The sequence below is a fragment of the Zootoca vivipara genome, chromosome 11 (genome assembly GCF_963506605.1).
Source record: "Zootoca vivipara chromosome 11, rZooViv1.1, whole genome shotgun sequence".
NCBI classification, from domain to species: domain Eukaryota; kingdom Metazoa; phylum Chordata; class Lepidosauria; order Squamata; family Lacertidae; genus Zootoca; species Zootoca vivipara.
Window position 1 is genome coordinate 13,936,220 of NC_083286.1, and position 17,621 is coordinate 13,953,840.

Sequence of the window (17,621 nt, forward strand, 5' to 3'; positions counted from 1 at the left end):
GGCGAAGATTGGAAGGGATTCGAGCATCACCACATCTCAAAACCCTTCGCCTGTAAAATCTACCCCCACCGCCATACCTCCCTCGCCCTTCCATGGTGGTGATCCCAAACCCCATGTTGGCCTCATCTCTAAAGGACTGGTATCCCCTCACTAACCAGTCATCCCTGGGCCAGGTCTCTTGGGTCGGAAGGGTATAATGATGGAGTATGGAATCAGCTGGACAAACATCCCCACTAGGTATGGCCCATCCCGCAGCACCCCATGTAAGAAGGGCGGCCCCACAATGGCCCACTAGCTGTCAATCCCTTTCTTGCTCATGGGATGACCGAGGGGCTGCTAACTCTTTCTGGGCCTTTGGGAATATTAAAGAAGCATGTGCTGTAAAATGGGGATCATTCGCCAACAGAGAGCCAGCTTCCTGCTGAGGAACTCCATCTGTCCTATCTTGCCAAAGATGGAATGGGGAGGAACGGTTGTCTTCGTGGGTTTTGGGAGTATTAAGCAAAGGACCAGCCTGAGTATTTTGGATCAAGAGTCTATCAGCAACCTGAAGTTCTTTGGGAGTTGTTAACATGGAGTTATCATGGTCGCCAGGCTCTTCCTCTTCATTGCTATCACTTAGGAGGAGATCCGAGTGTTGGACCGATGTCCTTCCTTGGGATGGAAAGTTGATGGGCATATTTAAATATTGTGTTCCAGGCTGTAGTGTCCTTATACTTTGAATTGAAATCTCCGATTTTATGCTTAATAATCTTCTCTTCAGTTCTTGTATTTCTGAGCTCACGACTTTCTCTTCCTCTTTCGTATTTATGATGTCTCTATTGTTTAGTTTGATTTCCCTTCTCAGCATTTGTTTTGATTCTCTGTCAGGGACCAACTGTCTCACTACTTCATCTTTGAAAACCCTTACCGGGTGGAGAGAGTAAGACCGCCATAAGATGTTTTTCATCTCCATAAGTCGGGATGGGAATGCCGGTTTACTAAAGGTCATAAGTAAACGTGTGGCATTTCTTGTGTTGGGCAAGAAGTGGAAGTTTTCCAGGTCTACTTTTTTATAATGGCAGTTCAAAAGCTGGGATAAGGATGTTGTAATTGACCTGCGATTCGTCCACCTGTACACATTGCGATGAATCTCAAGCATAATCTGGTTCTTTTGGAGAACTTGGCAGGACCTTATTTGGTCCGTGACTTGTATTGGCAAATCGTTAACATAGCTATGCCTGGGCTTTGTAAAGGGAGGGCAGATATCCAATTTCTCCTCTATATTAACTATTTTTGTGAGAATTTCATTCAGTCTTTGGAGAACTAAGACCATAGTTTCTGCAGACATCATGCAAATTTCTTGGTAAGGGTGCATGTCTGGAATCTGCTGGCAATTAGCTCTTTTGCTGTTTTGTTCCAAAGACATGGGTGGGTCAGCGTTTGGAGTAAGGGGAGTCTCTCCTCCTCCTATCCTCTGGATTGAATCATCTCCAACCCTCCTTGAGAGGAGGGGAGTCAGGTCATCTCGTTCCCTTGGAGAAAAGAGTGGGGGGGATCTCCCGACATCATTACTCACAGTTTGCTCTCTTTCAGGGTTAGGAGTAATGGTATTCGCTTTCGACCGCTTCTCAGCTTTAGAGGATTTATGAGTCCCAATTATGCTGTTTTGGTTCTTCTTGCTTCGTTTTTTCCTTCTAACAGGCATTCTAAGGAATTAGCAAAGTTCTGTCAAGTCAAAACCAGGTCTTTTAACAGGTGGAGGAAAAACAGCCAGTGAATAAAGACGAAACTGCAAGTTAATCGCCAGGGCTGCAATCAATCTTCACTCGGCGTTCAGTGATTACGCTAAGTCGAGTTGAGCCATAAAACCATAAAATAAAACCACAAAACTAAAAACAAAAGGAGACAAACTGATAAGGCAACTAATGAACAATTTAAGTGTCAACTTAGGATCAAAAGGTGACTAAAAACTGCTTAAAAGCTTGATTGAAGGCGGGAGGCTCTGACTAAGCTACTGCCTCCGCCGCCATTTTGGCTCTAAATGCTAAATAAAAGACCCCAGGACGGTTAAGTCCAGTCAAAGGTGACTATGGGGTTGTGGTGCTCATCTTGCTTTTCAAGCCGAGGGAGCCCGTGTTTGTGCACAGGCAGCTTTCTGGGTCATGTGGCCAGCATGACTAAACTGCTTCTGGTGCAACAGGGCACTGACAGAAACCAGAGCACACGGAAACACAGTTTACCTTCCTGCCGCAGTGGTACCTATTTATCTACTTGCGCTGGCGTGCCTTCAAACTGATACGTTGGCAGGAGCTGGGACAGAGCAATGGGAGCTCACACCGTTGCAGGAATTTGAACCGCGATCTTCCGATCGGCAAGCCCGAGGCTCAGTGGTTCAGACCACAGCGCCACTCACATCCCAATGGTCCAGACTGTAAGAAGCCCCATGCTACCTGTAAAAGCTCTGCTGGGTGGCACAATGAGGATGCAATGGAGGAAGCAAAGTATGCTTTCATTGCTGCCTTCATTGCCACTAAATAGGCTTGATGATGAGCCCTCACCGGTGTCCGATTGTATCCACCTAGAGTTTTTCTCCACTCGTATATTTGAGCTGTCTCTCAACATGTTTCCTTGTCCTAAGCTCTGGAGCTATATTGAAACTCTAGATGAAGACAGTCTATTTTTTAAATTCATAATATTTCTAAATGTGCAAGATGAGATTATTTCTATAGCTCCACCCCAACCCTGTTATTGGACAGTCAAATGCAACAACTGGACATTCGTTTTAATAGTGGTTTTTGCCATGCCCTTGTTTTCATCTACAGGTTACAGAAGCACTTTTTAAAACAGTGCATGTAATATCAAAAACTTGTAGTGTTTAGGTCTTCCTGGCATATTATGTTACATGTTAGGTGGGGCTCAAATAAAGAGTATTGAAAACCAGAGGAAAGGAATTTATTAATAAAAATAGGCTGATTTAGGCAACCACAGTTAATTCACTCCCATTTATTGCAGTGATCCCTCCCCAATACAGAGTAGTAACTGCAATACTCAAGTTGTTAAAACATTAGAAAACCCATTGTGTGTGACAGTTACAGTACAATATTATCAAAATATGACATGACATTTTCAAACTGTGGAATAGTACCAACCAAGCTCAATCCTTAAATTAAGACCATAGTTCATTTTTAAATAAACAGAAAAGCATATAAAACAAATTATGTAAAAAGGAAAGCCTAATACAAACATAACAAATAAATAATTGATTTTTTTCAGCTACTTTCTAAACACTTCCTAATTTCATAAAGTTTCTGCTACAGAAATGGTATTGCTGAGTGTCAAGGGAAAACAATTATTTCAAGTCATTACTGATTGGAACTTAAGAAAACATGGCGCCAAAAAGGAAAGATCAATTCATAATAACTAGAAATTGGAATGGCTATGTATCATAAAATTGCCTCTTGCTAACAAGGTGCAATTAAGTTTATTGGAGTGTTAGAATGAATTGTACAATTGTTGTCTTGGTGTCTAGTGTGGTGTGCGTGTGTGTGTGAAATACTGAGAATTCTCATGTATGAAGTAACCTTTATTAATTTACAGACTACATTTTGCTCCCATCCATATATGCATATTTAGATAAATTTGATTTTTTTTTTTACACAGCACACAGAGACACTTTTCATTTGGTTCCTTTTACAGATAACAAGCAATGGTTTTCCTGAATAGCAAAATTTTGAATAAGTGTACCAGTGCACTTTTTCACGATAGCAGCACTAAGTTCATGCCCTACTGTCTGTACATAAACAATGGAAATAGAAGTTCAGATTAATTGAATAATTTTATGCCCCTCATCACACCAATAAGCACTGCAAACTTGTAATTATCAATGCTATTACACATTGGGAATGCTTTTTAGGGGGAAAAAATCCTGTTCTTATTATAAAACTTTAAATTTTCTTTGAAAACTAGGTACTGGCATTGATTTACTCTACCTGGCAGCCAACTTGTATTGCACTTCTGAAAAGGGGAGAACACAAACAACATTGGTAAGACAATGAGAGTTGTAACTTTCTAGAATGCTAATCACCATCTGCAAGAACCACCTTGTCTCAGTAACTGGGACTACCAAAAAAATTTTGTTCATTTATTCTGATCTTGCACAGTAAAAAATATTGTGTATTCATATTAGAGAATATGAATCTTCAATATCTTCAATATCCAAATTACAGGTGTTCAATCTAGCCCATATTACCCCGTATTAATGCCAAGAGACTGGGAAAGGATTTGAGGCAACTCTTACAGATAATAGGCATAAGCACTATTACAAACTAGTGAATAAAACCTCAAGTGATTCTTCAATAAGCAATTCATCGAGTAAAAAAATATAAAGCAGTCAAACCACACACACACACACAAAAATTGAGGGCACACAAATTGGCAGTTCTTGAATACACAAGGTCATCACATACAAATTAAAACATAAGGTCAAGAGGATCAAACCTGAGTATTTAACAAGACTAAACATAGATTCTGACAACTGAATAAATTGCCCTTGGGGACACCTCTAATAAAATGTGGTCCATTTAAGCAGGTGAACAAACTGTTAACTTTATTTAGATGGTCCTTGAAAGATTGAAGTATCCTGTTAGATGGCATATCATAAACGCGCCTGACATTTACATCATCATGTAACATAACTGCAGCTTCACAGTAGAGCTACAGAGTGAAGACTGGTCCATTAACCTTCAGCCAAAGTAGCCCAATAGGAAATATATATATATATATGATGAAATCTAAGAGGACCTCCTGTCAATAAACTTTAGCTTTATTCAGTGGTACAAATTGAAAAGTACAAAGTCCTAGATATTAACGTAACAAATTTGGTGTTTTTTTTTAATTACAGCCAACTTGCTCCACTTTTTAGCTTTGTCTCAGATCCAACAGAGATCTTTAAAAACAAAACACACACCATTCCAAACAACAGGAAACATACAACAATAAAACTAATACCTTTATGGAAGACCAGAACGCAGCATTTTTATTAAAATGGAAGTCTAAACTAAAAGAAGTTTGATCTAAAGTTTTAGCCAATGGCAGACTGACATTCTTTATAAATTTACAAAATAGAGTATATGGATGTAATTTGGTTAACTTCAGAAGGCACCTCAAGGCTAAAAGGCTTTTATAAATCTATAATCCTTTCACTGATCAAAAATAAACACTTTTATTGCTGCCGCTCAAGTAGCAAAGAAAATCCTGTTTATTCATTCTTCAGTCCAGCAAGAAATCTTCCCCATTAAGCAAGATTAAATTACAGAAGAATTAGAAGAAAACTGAAGCTTTCACAACTTTAGTATAGTGACTTTCCTTGTGTGCTTTCAAGTCAGTGGAACAGTGAAAAAGAGTAGTCACTTTTTGCCTGTGTGTGATGTTAATATTTTAATCAAACATCTCAGTCTCTCCCACTTTAGGCACTGAAGTACCATTTCTTCACAGCTACATGCTGTGCAGTAGTGCTTAGGAATAGAAGGTAAGAACACTCTGATGATTCCCACGGACAAGGAGAATTGGTGGCAGGTCCTTTGAAAGAGCTTCGATCCACGCCATGTATAGTGCACTCGATACTGCACTTTTTCGTGCTACTGGCAAACTCCTATAACCAAAAAAAGAATAAACTGGGCATTTTGTGAGGTTAACAGCACAACCGGATCAGTTAATGCAAAATGTCTCAAAATTACTGAGATTGACAGCCAGCGTTTGTATTTTTAATTACAGAAGATAACTTTAAAATGATCTGTTACCCAGATTTTTGCTGCTAAATAATGCTTATTAGAAGCAGTAGTAGCATTAACAGACAATACTTGTTGTTTGGAGAATTATCTTCCAAATTTGTCAGATATGCTACTTTGCTACCATTGAAGGCAAAGCTGTAATCCTCGATGGAGTTATCTGAGAGTAAGACACACGGGTACTGACAAACATGCACAGAATAAGATCGTTTCATTATTATTTTAAGAATTCTATCCCATCATTCAGTGTTACTATGTCAAAATCCTAAATACCATAACCCTCAAAAACTACCACTATTCTATTATCTGCCACTGTAGCTGAAGCAATATGCTCTCTTTCCAATGCTTGTTTCCCTCTCCCTTTCCAGCCTACTATGCCTCCAAAAATATATTCCAGAGGTTTGGGGCACCTTCTGGAATAGTGTAGATCAGGCATGGCCAAACTTGGCCCTCTAGATGTTTTGGGACTACAATTCCCATCATCCCTGACCATTGGTCCTGTTAGATAGTGTTGATGGGAGATGTAGTCCCAAAACATCTGGAGGGCCAGGTTTGGCCATGCCTGGTGTAGATGGTGACCCTGTATACTGCAGGGGGAAAGGAAATAAGAACATCTAGGTTTGCAGAACAGGAGTTTCTGCTCAATCCAACCTTATGCTCTCAAACACAACAGGTGACATCCAACTAAGTCATACTCAATCCACTACTGAATGCTCCATCAGTTTCAATGGGTCTGCTCTAAGGTTAACAATGGTTATCACTGGCTATCCATCAGCATGGCTGCCACTTATTTCTGCTGAATCAATGACCCTTTAACCCCAAAGTCAGAGGCATTCATAAATGTTTTCAAGCATCTCTTGTTTATCTTATATGTAACTACTTTTTAGGGGGAAACCTAGAAACTCAGGGTCTTCATATGTACGTTTATTAAGATAACTTTGTCATGTCTAACTTGTAGTGATTACAGCAGAATTATTGTCATGGGACATTTTTGTGAAAACCTAGCTAGGTATTTGCCTCACAGAAAGTCTGTTGCTATGTTCTAATCAGGCAGCTCAACCACTGCATCATAACTTAGAGAACTGTCCCGTTTGTGAAATTCCATTCTGCGCAATCCTCAAGCCAAGCCAATGATCTTTTCATAGCCACCAAAATTATTAACCTTTCCCAAATAGTGGTGTTGATGCCAAGAACCACAGAAAGCAGTACTTACATAACAATTAGACTAGCTGTGCTTGAATGTTCTTTCAGTAATTCATTTAACCTAATCTGGCGTTGGCTCTGCAATTAAAATGAGAACATTTTAAACAGCCCAAACAGCAATTTTTAAAGATCAGCAAGTAGATTTACCAATGTAGCAACTGAAAATCAACTGAATACTATAAGAAGTTTAAATATTCCTATGTGGAAAGAGAATGACAAAAATACCTTTGTTTTGTATAGCTCAATTTCATTATCTGTGATTCTCCAAGGTTCATCTTCTTTCATTTTATCTGCAACATCTTGCTCTTTATCATCTTCATGAAGTCGGAATGGCTCAATCATTTCTTCAAAAGCTGCAATGCTAAAGATTATTTTATCATACAGATGAAGTTAATCAGTCCTCAGACTCCTAACTGAAATATTTGTACAATGAGACCTGCAACTAAGATGCTATATTAATTTAACAAGATAAATGTGACTTCTCTATTCCAAGCTAGACTGCACAATAAAGACTTAAAGCAGGGGTCAGCAAACTTTTTCAGCAGGGGGCCGGTCCACCGTCCCTCAGACCTTGTGGGGGGCCGGACTATATTTGGAAAAAATAATGAATGAATTCCTATGCCCCACAAATAACCCAGAGATGCATTTTAAATATAAGGACACATTCTACTAATGTAAAAACACCAGGCAGGCCCCACAAATAACCCAGAGATGCATATTAATAAAAGGACACATTCTACTCATGTAAAAACTTGCTGATTCCTGGATCGTCCATGGGCCGAATTGAGAAGGCGATTGGGCCACATCCAGCCCCCGGGCCTTAGTTTGGGGACCCTGACTTAAAGGCTGCACAACAGAACCACTAGCTGGAATCCACGTTTGCTTTATGCAAACACCAAGGCTGCTTGGGCATTCCTACTGGATTTTAAATTTGTGATAAACTCTCCCCACCTTTGGACAACAGGGCAACAGGTCTCCCTCCAATATCATAAAATACTGTGACAACTCCGCTCAGTTTCAAGAGAACAGGGGACTACTGTTTAAGAAACAAAAACCTAGAGCCTGTGTAAGATGACAAAACTGCTATACACACAACTAACAAGGATAATAGCTTTTTTTGCTTTTAATGAGAAAGCAGCCAAAATCCTGAGGTTATTTGAGAAGGAGGACACAACAACGGGCAAAAAAATGCATTCCCTCCTCTTCTATTACTAGGTGCTGCCACTGAATCCAAAGCCATCTCACTTATGCAACAGCCATATTATGTCTTTATGTTAGCAAAGCAATCTTCTAGGTAGTGAAAGATTCCTATGTGAATTTTTAAAAAGCCAATACAATGAGTTCCTACAAAGCCGCATTTTACCACCATTACTCAATTAATGTAAGTAGGAAAGACAGACCAACATATTGCAAAACTTTTATTCATTTTTCCACTCCATTGTAAATGCAAGCTGCTTTTTTAAATTCTCGAGTTTCTAGCTAAATAAAAGCAGTCTGAGTTGCCGTGTGGTGAGGCGCTATTTGAAAAGAGGAATAGGAACATTTTCTTCAGATTTATAAAATGGGTACTTTATTGGGGATTTCATAGAGCCATAAAATTGTAGAGTTGGAAGGGACCCTTTCCAATGTCATGTGGAGATCTTTTGCCCAGATATTAAGAGTCTCATGCTCTACCAACTATCAGATTATAGTTGTGGAACACTGATAATAAAACTGCAGAGAATGGATGCTGAATTAGAAGTGTTGAAAGGCTGCTTTATCAACTCTTACAAAGAAGGTAGGAATATCAATGTTAGCTCCAAGGTTGGCATCCCTTTTTTCCTGTTCTAGGAGCATGTATAGGGAACATGCTGCTTTGCTTCTCCACTGTACCAATAATGGTGAAGAACTGCAACAAGGAGGCCTGCTCCTGTAGAGGGGGAGATCCACAAAACTCTAGTGGCCCTGGGACCAGAGAATTGTGCCCTAAGTAATCACTTCACATTAATGAATGGAATGAATAAATGCTCTGCTTGTGCAGAAACATTTTACTATTGCTCAAGCCATTTAATTGCAAAAGAAAATTTTTAATATATTTATATTGCTGTGGGTTTGAGGAAAGGAGAGTATCAGGAAAGAGTTCCATCTGAATCTTAAAAAGTCTGGTGAGCATGAATGCTGTACAACTCTTAATTATGCTCATTATTTATAAAGGCTTCTTCTTTTCTTTTTCATCTTTAAACCAAACATATGCATACATGTTTACATATTATAAAATCTTTCACGACAACACATAAAATCACATACCATCACAGAGATCAGAAAAGATGCACAGACAAAAAGGGGGGGTGGGCCGGAGGAAAAAAACTGGAGGCAAAAAACAAGGGTAGAACTTAAAGCTCAAAGGAAACATGCCACTTAAATCATCAAAAAGTCAATGTGTTTCTTTTTTAAAAACTGATAAGTTATCCTAGTGCATAAACATTAGAAAGGTAGGGTGTAAATACCTAAAAATACAATAAATGAGTGAACAAAGTGCTGTGGCTTTTACGGTACTTTTATAAACTTAATTATGTTTCTCAAACTAGCTGCTAGTGGCAGCTAAATGCTAGTGTAAATTGTTAATAATATTTTGTGAAAACAAATATAGGAACTGAATGTTCTCTCTCTCTCTCTCTCTCACACACACACACACACACACACACACACAAACAACAACTTACTTTTCTTTCTTTGGCTTTGTATTGATATCACCAAGAACCATGATATCTGAGAAATCTATCCGAAATTTGCTGAGCAGTGTAGCCATTCTAAAAGCAATTTTAAAAACATAGTTAAATGTATATATTGAACTGTACAGTCAAGATAGCTAAAATGGTTTGCATGTTTACAAAGGTTATCAGCTGGTTCTATATTCTGATCACCAGATTATTAAGAAAGTTCAGATGCAATCTTACGCTTGGGAGTAAATGCCACTCTCTAACTTTTATAAACAACTAGAAAATATCTGCCTCAAGAACCTTCAGTATTTAATAAGTTTCACAACAGAAACACAGGAGAAAAAAACCTAATATTTTAAAAGTGGAATAATAAAATAAGCTATATAGCTAAATATAAGACTGAGTTTTAAAATCATTGCTAATTATCTGGTCTGGTAAGTAAGAGTACTGATTTCTCCTAACTAACAATCAACAAATCCATACTTTCCAAATAATAAAAGAATTGTACTTTATGAAACTTACGCTCTTCTGTCGTGATCTATTCTGTTTATTTTTCCACCAATGAACACTCTGATCCTGCAGTCTTTCCACTTTTTTTTGGTTGTCAGAAGATATGGAATCAACAGCGTCAAGCCTACATGAATAAAGAATTTTCACTTTTGGTACCGTGTTAAGATTTGGCGGTATCAGAAATTTTATACACTACTTAGTTGCAGTATTATTATTATTTTAAAAGAACTATCTTACCCCCATCATCAAAAAGCCACCATACGTCAATATTATTTTTCCCTTGTTTCTTCTGAAACTGAGAACTTGCATCAAGCAATTTTTGATCAGCCAAGTTCAAGGCCGGACCTTTAGGATCTGTAGAATAGAGAAGTGGCATTTAAAAGAAAGCAAGAAGGGCAAAACTTTATTCCTATCTCAAATGCAGAATATGGGTTACTTCTGCTTCCAATGTTGTGGGAGCGCCATTCTGCTTGTGCAACAGGACATCCCTTTCCTCTCCCCTCCAGCCCTCGCAACCCTTTGGAGCAGGTTTTGAAGATGCATGTTAGGCTGCAAAGAAGAAAGGAGGGGAAGATCCGCTATACAAGCAATGCTAGCGTGTGAGAAAACAACTATGAATTTGAAGAACCATCAAAAAATATAACTGGAGATGGGATAGGACACCCCCTACCTTTAATCAGGGGTTGCTGAGCTGGGGCCTTTCAGATGCAACTCCTATCAGTCCCAGCCAGCATGGCCAACAGTCAGGGAAGTATAGAAAAGTCCGGCAACACCTGGAAGGCCACAGGTTAGCCACGCCTACCTTAAATCAAACCTCATGAAACCTGATGCAAGACCATTTGCTCTCCTAGGAAGGGCAGAAAACACATGGCATCCCTGCCTAAACACCCAAATAAAAGTTTTCACAGCTTTGCTCCTGTACATTAATTTCTCTCTTTTTAGAAAAAGTCTAGAGTGACATATTTTCCATCCATACCAGCTTCGCTCCCAAACCACTCTGAAGTTCAGCAGTGAATATAATCATTTCTCTGAATAGTGGTTCTGTGCCAAGAGGGCTGGAGCCAAAAATGGAGCTACTGAGAAATAAGAGGGAGCTGTCACCATGTTCTTTATAACTGAGTTACAGGTAGGTAGCCGTGTTGGTCTGAGTCGAAGCAAAATAAAAAAATTCCTTCAGTAGCACCTTAAAGACCAACTAAGTTTTTATTTTGGTATGAGATTTCGTGTGCATACACACTTCTTCAGATACACTAGAAACAGAAGCAACCAGACCCTTATATATATTCAGAGGGTGGGGGTGATGGGAATGGGTGATGGGCTGTAAGAGTGGTAAACCTGTTGATGGCTGTTAACGACTGCTGATTACTGCAGCAGCCACCAACAGGTTTACCACTCTTACAGCCCATCACCCATTCCCATAACCCCACCCCACCCTCTGAATATATATAAGGGTCTGGTTGCTTCTGTTTCTAGTGTATCTGAAGAAGTGTGCATGCACACGAAAGCTCATACCAAAATAAAAACTTAGTTGGTCTTTAAGGTGCTACTGAAGGAATTTTTTTATAACTGAGGTTTACCTGAGGTATAAAGAAGTACAAACCATTAAAAAATATATATTAAGAGGTAAGTACCTCCCTACCGAAAATTAAAATAGCCCAATGAACATGCTCAGTGGCCTCCAAGAATCACATATTATGTGTCAGTTGGAAAATAGGGAATAATAATAATAATAATTTATTATTTATACCCCGCCCATCTGGCTGGGTTTCCCCAGCCACTCTGGGTGGCTTCCAACCGAATATTAAAAACAGTACAGCATCAAACATTAAAAACTTCCCTAAAGGGAAGGAAGATTTGGCCTTTTTCAGCCCCTCCCAACTATTGGTATCCCAGGAGGAAGACACTATTGTCTGGCAGAAACCCTGAACAGGAGCTTCCCACTAAGAGAGTGAGGATACCTTGCAATATTTAACTGAAGATATCACATTATATATATGCACCAGAAGTTATCTATGGGCACTCTCTCACCTGGCTGTAGCTGAAGACAACTCTAATATTTAAGACAGCATTATGTTCCTATTCTATCCCCATACCACAAACTTATCTAGTCCAAGAAGCCCACCCAACCACCAAGGTTCCCATGAGCCCAGCAAGTACAAACTATTACCTTCTACCGAAGACATGTAAAATGTTATGGTACATGAAACAAAGCATGAGAAATTATAAACTGATGTTTACAGCATGAAAAGAATTGATTGAAAACAAAATATGGAAAAATGGCCTGCCTTTTTTCAAAAGTGGCTGCGTTGGAGTCTTGCCATCGTCGTCGTCTTCTGGATAAGGTTTAAAGGGGGGGATTAAAAGGTTATTTTGCAGTATTAATAAAAATGTGGACTCTTCATTCTTTTTAGGATGCAGCGTGAAAAGCCAAACAATGAATGAATTCAAAGCAATTGTGTTCATGAATATAAGTGATCATGAATGTAAGTGATTAGCATGTTAACATACCACTTTATTTAACACACACACAAAGTTCTACCACATATTAAAAGTAGCTACACTATTAGATTTTTTTCCATTTAAGATCCCTTTTCACTCTCAAAAGGGTTTGGGTTAGAAAATAGAGATGTTTGCTGCAATTTAAACATTATTTCCCTAACAGATATTTGGGGTGGGGGAGATATGGGAATGATATCAATAGTTAGTCCCATAACTTCTCCTCAAGACAAGATGCACTTGTTAAGTGATTAAAGCAGGCATCCCCAAACTCCTAGCTAAGAGGACCAGTGGTCAGGGATGATGGGAATTGTAGTCCAAAACATCTGGAGGGCCGAAGTTTGGGGATGCCTGGCTTAAAGCATCTATAAGAGCAATTATTTAACAAAATCTTTGCAACACTTGATGGTAAATAGAAGTTCTAAGAAGTTTACAAAGATAAAAGTCAAACACATAACATTGTTCAAATACCATGACCAAAAATTCTGTACACATGTTTACTACTAAACTGCTAATCTTTGATCCCCTAGTACAACAAATTGGCTATCAGCTTAGTAAAGGCATGTATGCTGTTGTGTCTCAATGCTCCAAGATGCTGTCTTGCACACTTCTTACAAACACATTGGGGTTCAAAAAAATGGCTTCCCAAGGAGATGAAGTAGTAAGATGTCTTTCAATGGGCCATCCTTGTTGTGTGGCGATATTCTTGCTAGTGACTGAAACACCAAAAAAAGTTGGACCCCTAAAGTGAGGCTCCTACAAGGTTAAAATACCTTGTGGTGACACCCATGCAAGACTCTGGATTGCAAATCTGACTTTTAAGTTTATAAAGGAGGACTATTATGATTTTTGCATTGCTGCCAACAAAAGTTCATTAAGTAAAATGTTACCTTTATGAATAGGAGCTTTTTCACTCACGGGCTTGGACGTTACTGTCTCAGTCTTCTTGCTATAGTCCACATTTACTATAATGTCTTTGGTTACTGGTGATTTCTCTTGGGATGACAATAATTCTTCTGTGAATATGAAAAAATATACTATTCAGTATTTTTACAAATTAGTTTACAAGCTTCAAATTAGTTTACAATCACTTCATCTGTCTCCTGAGAAATCTCTATGTGGGACAAGAAGCTACAGTTAAAACTGGATATGGAATAACTGATTGGTTCAAAATTGGGAAAGGAGTACGACAAGGTTGTATATTGTCTCCCTGCTTATTTAACTTATATGCAGAATTCATCATGCGAAAGGCTGGACTAGATGAATCCCAAGCAGGAATTAAGATTGCCGGAAGAAATATCAACAACCTCAGATATGCAGATGACACAACCTTGATGGCAGAAAGTGAGGAGGAATTAAAGAACCTTTTAATGAGGGTGAAAGAGGAGAGCGCAAAATATGGTCTGAAGCTCAACATCAAAAAAACCAAGATCATGGCCACTGGTCCCATCACCTCCTGGCAAATAGAAGGGGAAGAAATGAAGGCAGTGAGAGATTTTACTTTCTTGGGCTCCTTGATCACTGCAGATGGTGACAGCAGTCACGAAATTAAAAGACGCCTGCTTCTTGGGAGAAAAGCAATGACAAACCTAGACAGCATCTTAAAAAGCAGAGACATCACCTTGCCGACAAAGGTCCGTATAGTTAAAGCTATGGTTTTCCCAGTAGCGATGTATGGAAGTGAGAGCTGGACCATAAAGAAGGCTGATCGCCGAAGAATTGATGCTTTTGAATTATGGTGCTGGAGGAGACTCTTGAGAGTCCCATGGACTGCAAGAAGATCAAACCTATCCATTCTTAAGGAAATCAGCCCTGAGTGCTCCCTGGAAGGACAGATCGTGAAGCTGAGGCTCCAATACTTTGGCCACCTCATGAGAAGAGAAGAATCCTTGGAAAAGACCCTGATGTTGGGAAAGATTGAGGGCACTAGGAGAAGGGGACGACAGAGGACAAGATGGTTGGACAGTGTTCTCGAAGCTACGAACATGAGTTTGACCAAACTACGGGAGGCAGTGCAAGACAGGAGTGCCTGGCGTGCTATGGTCCATGGGGTCACGAAGAGTCGGACACGACTAAACGACTAAACAACAACAAAGTTTACAAGCTGGGAGACAACTCATAAGGAGAAATGGTTGGGAATAAGTTCAAGCAAGGACAAGTGAAAATATACCATAGTTTTGCAAAACTTTAAACACCATACATCACAAGACCACCACCACTATGTTGACAAACCTAAAGCTGTGCTATGGCTCAGCCAAGTTCATATAACTGGATTTAAGTATATTTTGTTTTGGCATGTAAATGAAAAAAAGAATGTTTACCTGGCAACTAGAAATTATTTAATAACACTCCCCCACCTCCCACAGGACACTTTAAAGGAGCACTTACTGAAGTAATCAGTTGTTACTTCATCAGGCACTTAACACAAAGTGAGGCTAGAATCAAAAGGAATGGGACACTCAATATACTTTTGTTCCAGGCATAATTTGCTAATTTCTCCCGAAGACCAGAGATTAATTCATGATGGACAGCGTTAAGTAAGGCTTACCTTGCCCCTGAAGGTGAGAAATATCCAGACCTTCCCTCAGACGGATAACTACTACTCCATACTGAATGTCAAAGGCATCGCTGTAATAGAATAAACACATTTTGGGGAAATATATAAACTTCCAAATATCAAGTGATTAACCTCAGCTGTAAGGACAAGTACTCTGGTCACCAAAATCAGACAGAGTGAGTTTCAAAAGGCCATTCCAGCTCCCGAAATGACCACGCTGTTCCTACAAAGTTATTAATGAACCAATTTAAGCTAAGATGGCAGTGGATGCCTGTATGTGAATAATTCTGGCAGGCATGCAACCCTTTTAGAGTAACCCCCCCCCATTTTCCATATCTTCCTTTGTTTATGGGCTGCCCATTGCCAAAATCAACACCTCTTTTGGCACCATTTTGCTTTTATGGCAAGGTGATCCCAGCTGGAATAAGAATGTTACGGTATTGCAACATATCCAGATTTGGGCTATAAAAGGTAGTCATGAAAATGGGTGCATTCTTCTGTCCTTGCTGAAATGGAATAACTGCTTACATTTGTCCTGAAATTAGTGCTAAACTAGACACTATCAAGTGGTGAGTCAGGACTCACTAGTGAGTCGTGGCCTGACCCAAGCTGGGTCGCAACAAGAGCACTACTACCAGGCAAATATATATTAAAAGATTAAAGAAATGAGTCCCCAAATGTATGTTTGGGTTAAAAGTGGGTTCTGGGTCTGAAAAGGCTGATAATACATGAATCAGGACAACCAGTATATGCACTGAACTATGAGAGCTGCATCTTCACAGTCGGGTATATGGTTAACCTTCTACTCACTGTAATAAGTTGATGTAGGTTTCAACATCGTTCATGTCAGCCGATTGCCAATCTTTCTTAAATCCAAGAACAAGCGTGTTTGGTTTCATTCGTCCCAAACCTGCAGCCTAACAACAAAAAACTCTAACTTAAATCTTAGGGAGGTTATATCTATGTCTGTAAAAAAACAAAACAGTAGGCTACATGAAAAATGGGAATTTCCTTTCTATTCTAGTGATGAAAGTGGCAGGGGGAGATGAGTAGGGGAGCTCATCATTTTCCTGCCCTATCTAGACCTGTTGGAAATCCTATGACAGCTGTGACAACATCTGAATGTAGTCTTTACCATTAGATAAATGGCTCAGGAAGAGATAAGAAAACTGGCCTTGCAAGCAAATATAGTCCTATTCTTTTCTTCAGGTGACAGTTCCCTTCTTCCCTATAGGGCACTAACTCAAAACCTGCATGCCTTCGTGAATCTTACCCACCCTCACTGTTGGTTATTTTTCCTGACTGGCAGCACCCACACCATTAGGATGTGGGCCATCAAACTCTTTGGCTATCAACCCAGTATTCCCATCTCCTTGGAGAGGACATGTGCCTGCTACTGGTGTGAAAGCCATTATATGTTGCTTTCCAATAGGGAACTGCAATGTTGCAAACCATCTGCAAGGGGTGGGGAATTGAAGCTGGTTTAACTGCTTTACCCGAAGCCCTGCTGAACTCATTAGCAAGGAGTAAAGTAAAGTTAGAGCAGCATTCTCCCCCAATCAATTTTTTTTAAAAAAGAAGTTTCCCTCTCATTTTTCCCCCCAATGGGGAATAAATTAATGCCAACCATTAATACATCTCCTTGGCATGGCAGTGGAGGATGAAAGACCTCTACCCCATGAACTGTTAGGGTCAGAAACCTTTAGAACCTTTAGAAATATCTCCAATGAAACAGGAAAAAGGTAACAGAGAATTGGGTTGCAAGAGCCCTGCTTTTCTATGGGGATTAGAGAGGGCAGGGCCTCCACTATTTTTTAAAAAAAATTCCCAATGCCTGGAATGTTTTAGCCTTGCTTTCAAACCTAGAATCCTAGGACTTGATCAATTTCTGACAACCTTTCTCCACTGGACAAGTTTGTTACTTTGCAAAATTGAAATATATATTTATAAATTTGTGGTGTGTATAATGCAGCTAAAAATACAATGCTCAGAGCAGATCACTAAGCAGCGCAGAACTCCTCACTTTATATGACCATTTACCTGCATTAGGTATTGCGCACCATCTCTCAAATCTTCTGCATGTACTGGAGCATAAAAGGCTTTCATTTTATTTTTAATAAGCCACCGCTGGTACCTGGGCAGGTCTGTTGACAATTCCTTCATGGCCTGCCTGCGAGGGCCCTGTGTGGGGAGGGGAACATACAATTACAAAGACACGGAAGCAAGTTTTGGAGGACAACTTTAAGTCGGGATTTCTTACTGAGAAAAATAGATGGGCTCTTTTAGTGTGGCCAGTTCAAATGAAATGTTATCGCTTAGACCAGTTGCCAGATAACATATCAGAAGCAGTACCCTGACAATGAACCAGAACTTTACAAATATTCAATT

At 39.5% G+C, this 17,621-nt stretch overlaps 1 protein-coding gene across 1 annotated transcript in view; it reads right to left on the reverse strand.

Moving 5' to 3' along the window:
- Positions 1-2,918: 2,918 nt before the first annotated feature.
- SLC12A2 (solute carrier family 12 member 2) overlaps positions 2,919-17,621 on the reverse strand; it is a 53,084-nt gene continuing 38,381 nt past the window's right edge. The window contains exons 17-27 of the mRNA XM_035099726.2: positions 17,274-17,414; positions 16,044-16,150; positions 15,225-15,304; positions 13,567-13,692; positions 12,466-12,513; positions 10,418-10,534; positions 10,193-10,304; positions 9,674-9,760; positions 7,197-7,332; positions 6,982-7,049; positions 2,919-5,632 (exon numbers count right to left, since the gene is read on the reverse strand). Of these exons, the coding sequence (XP_034955617.1) occupies positions 5,497-5,632; positions 6,982-7,049; positions 7,197-7,332; positions 9,674-9,760; positions 10,193-10,304; positions 10,418-10,534; positions 12,466-12,513; positions 13,567-13,692; positions 15,225-15,304; positions 16,044-16,150; positions 17,274-17,414 (1,158 nt within the window). The 3' untranslated portion in view covers positions 2,919-5,496. The remainder of the gene's footprint in view (positions 5,633-6,981; positions 7,050-7,196; positions 7,333-9,673; positions 9,761-10,192; positions 10,305-10,417; positions 10,535-12,465; positions 12,514-13,566; positions 13,693-15,224; positions 15,305-16,043; positions 16,151-17,273; positions 17,415-17,621) is intronic.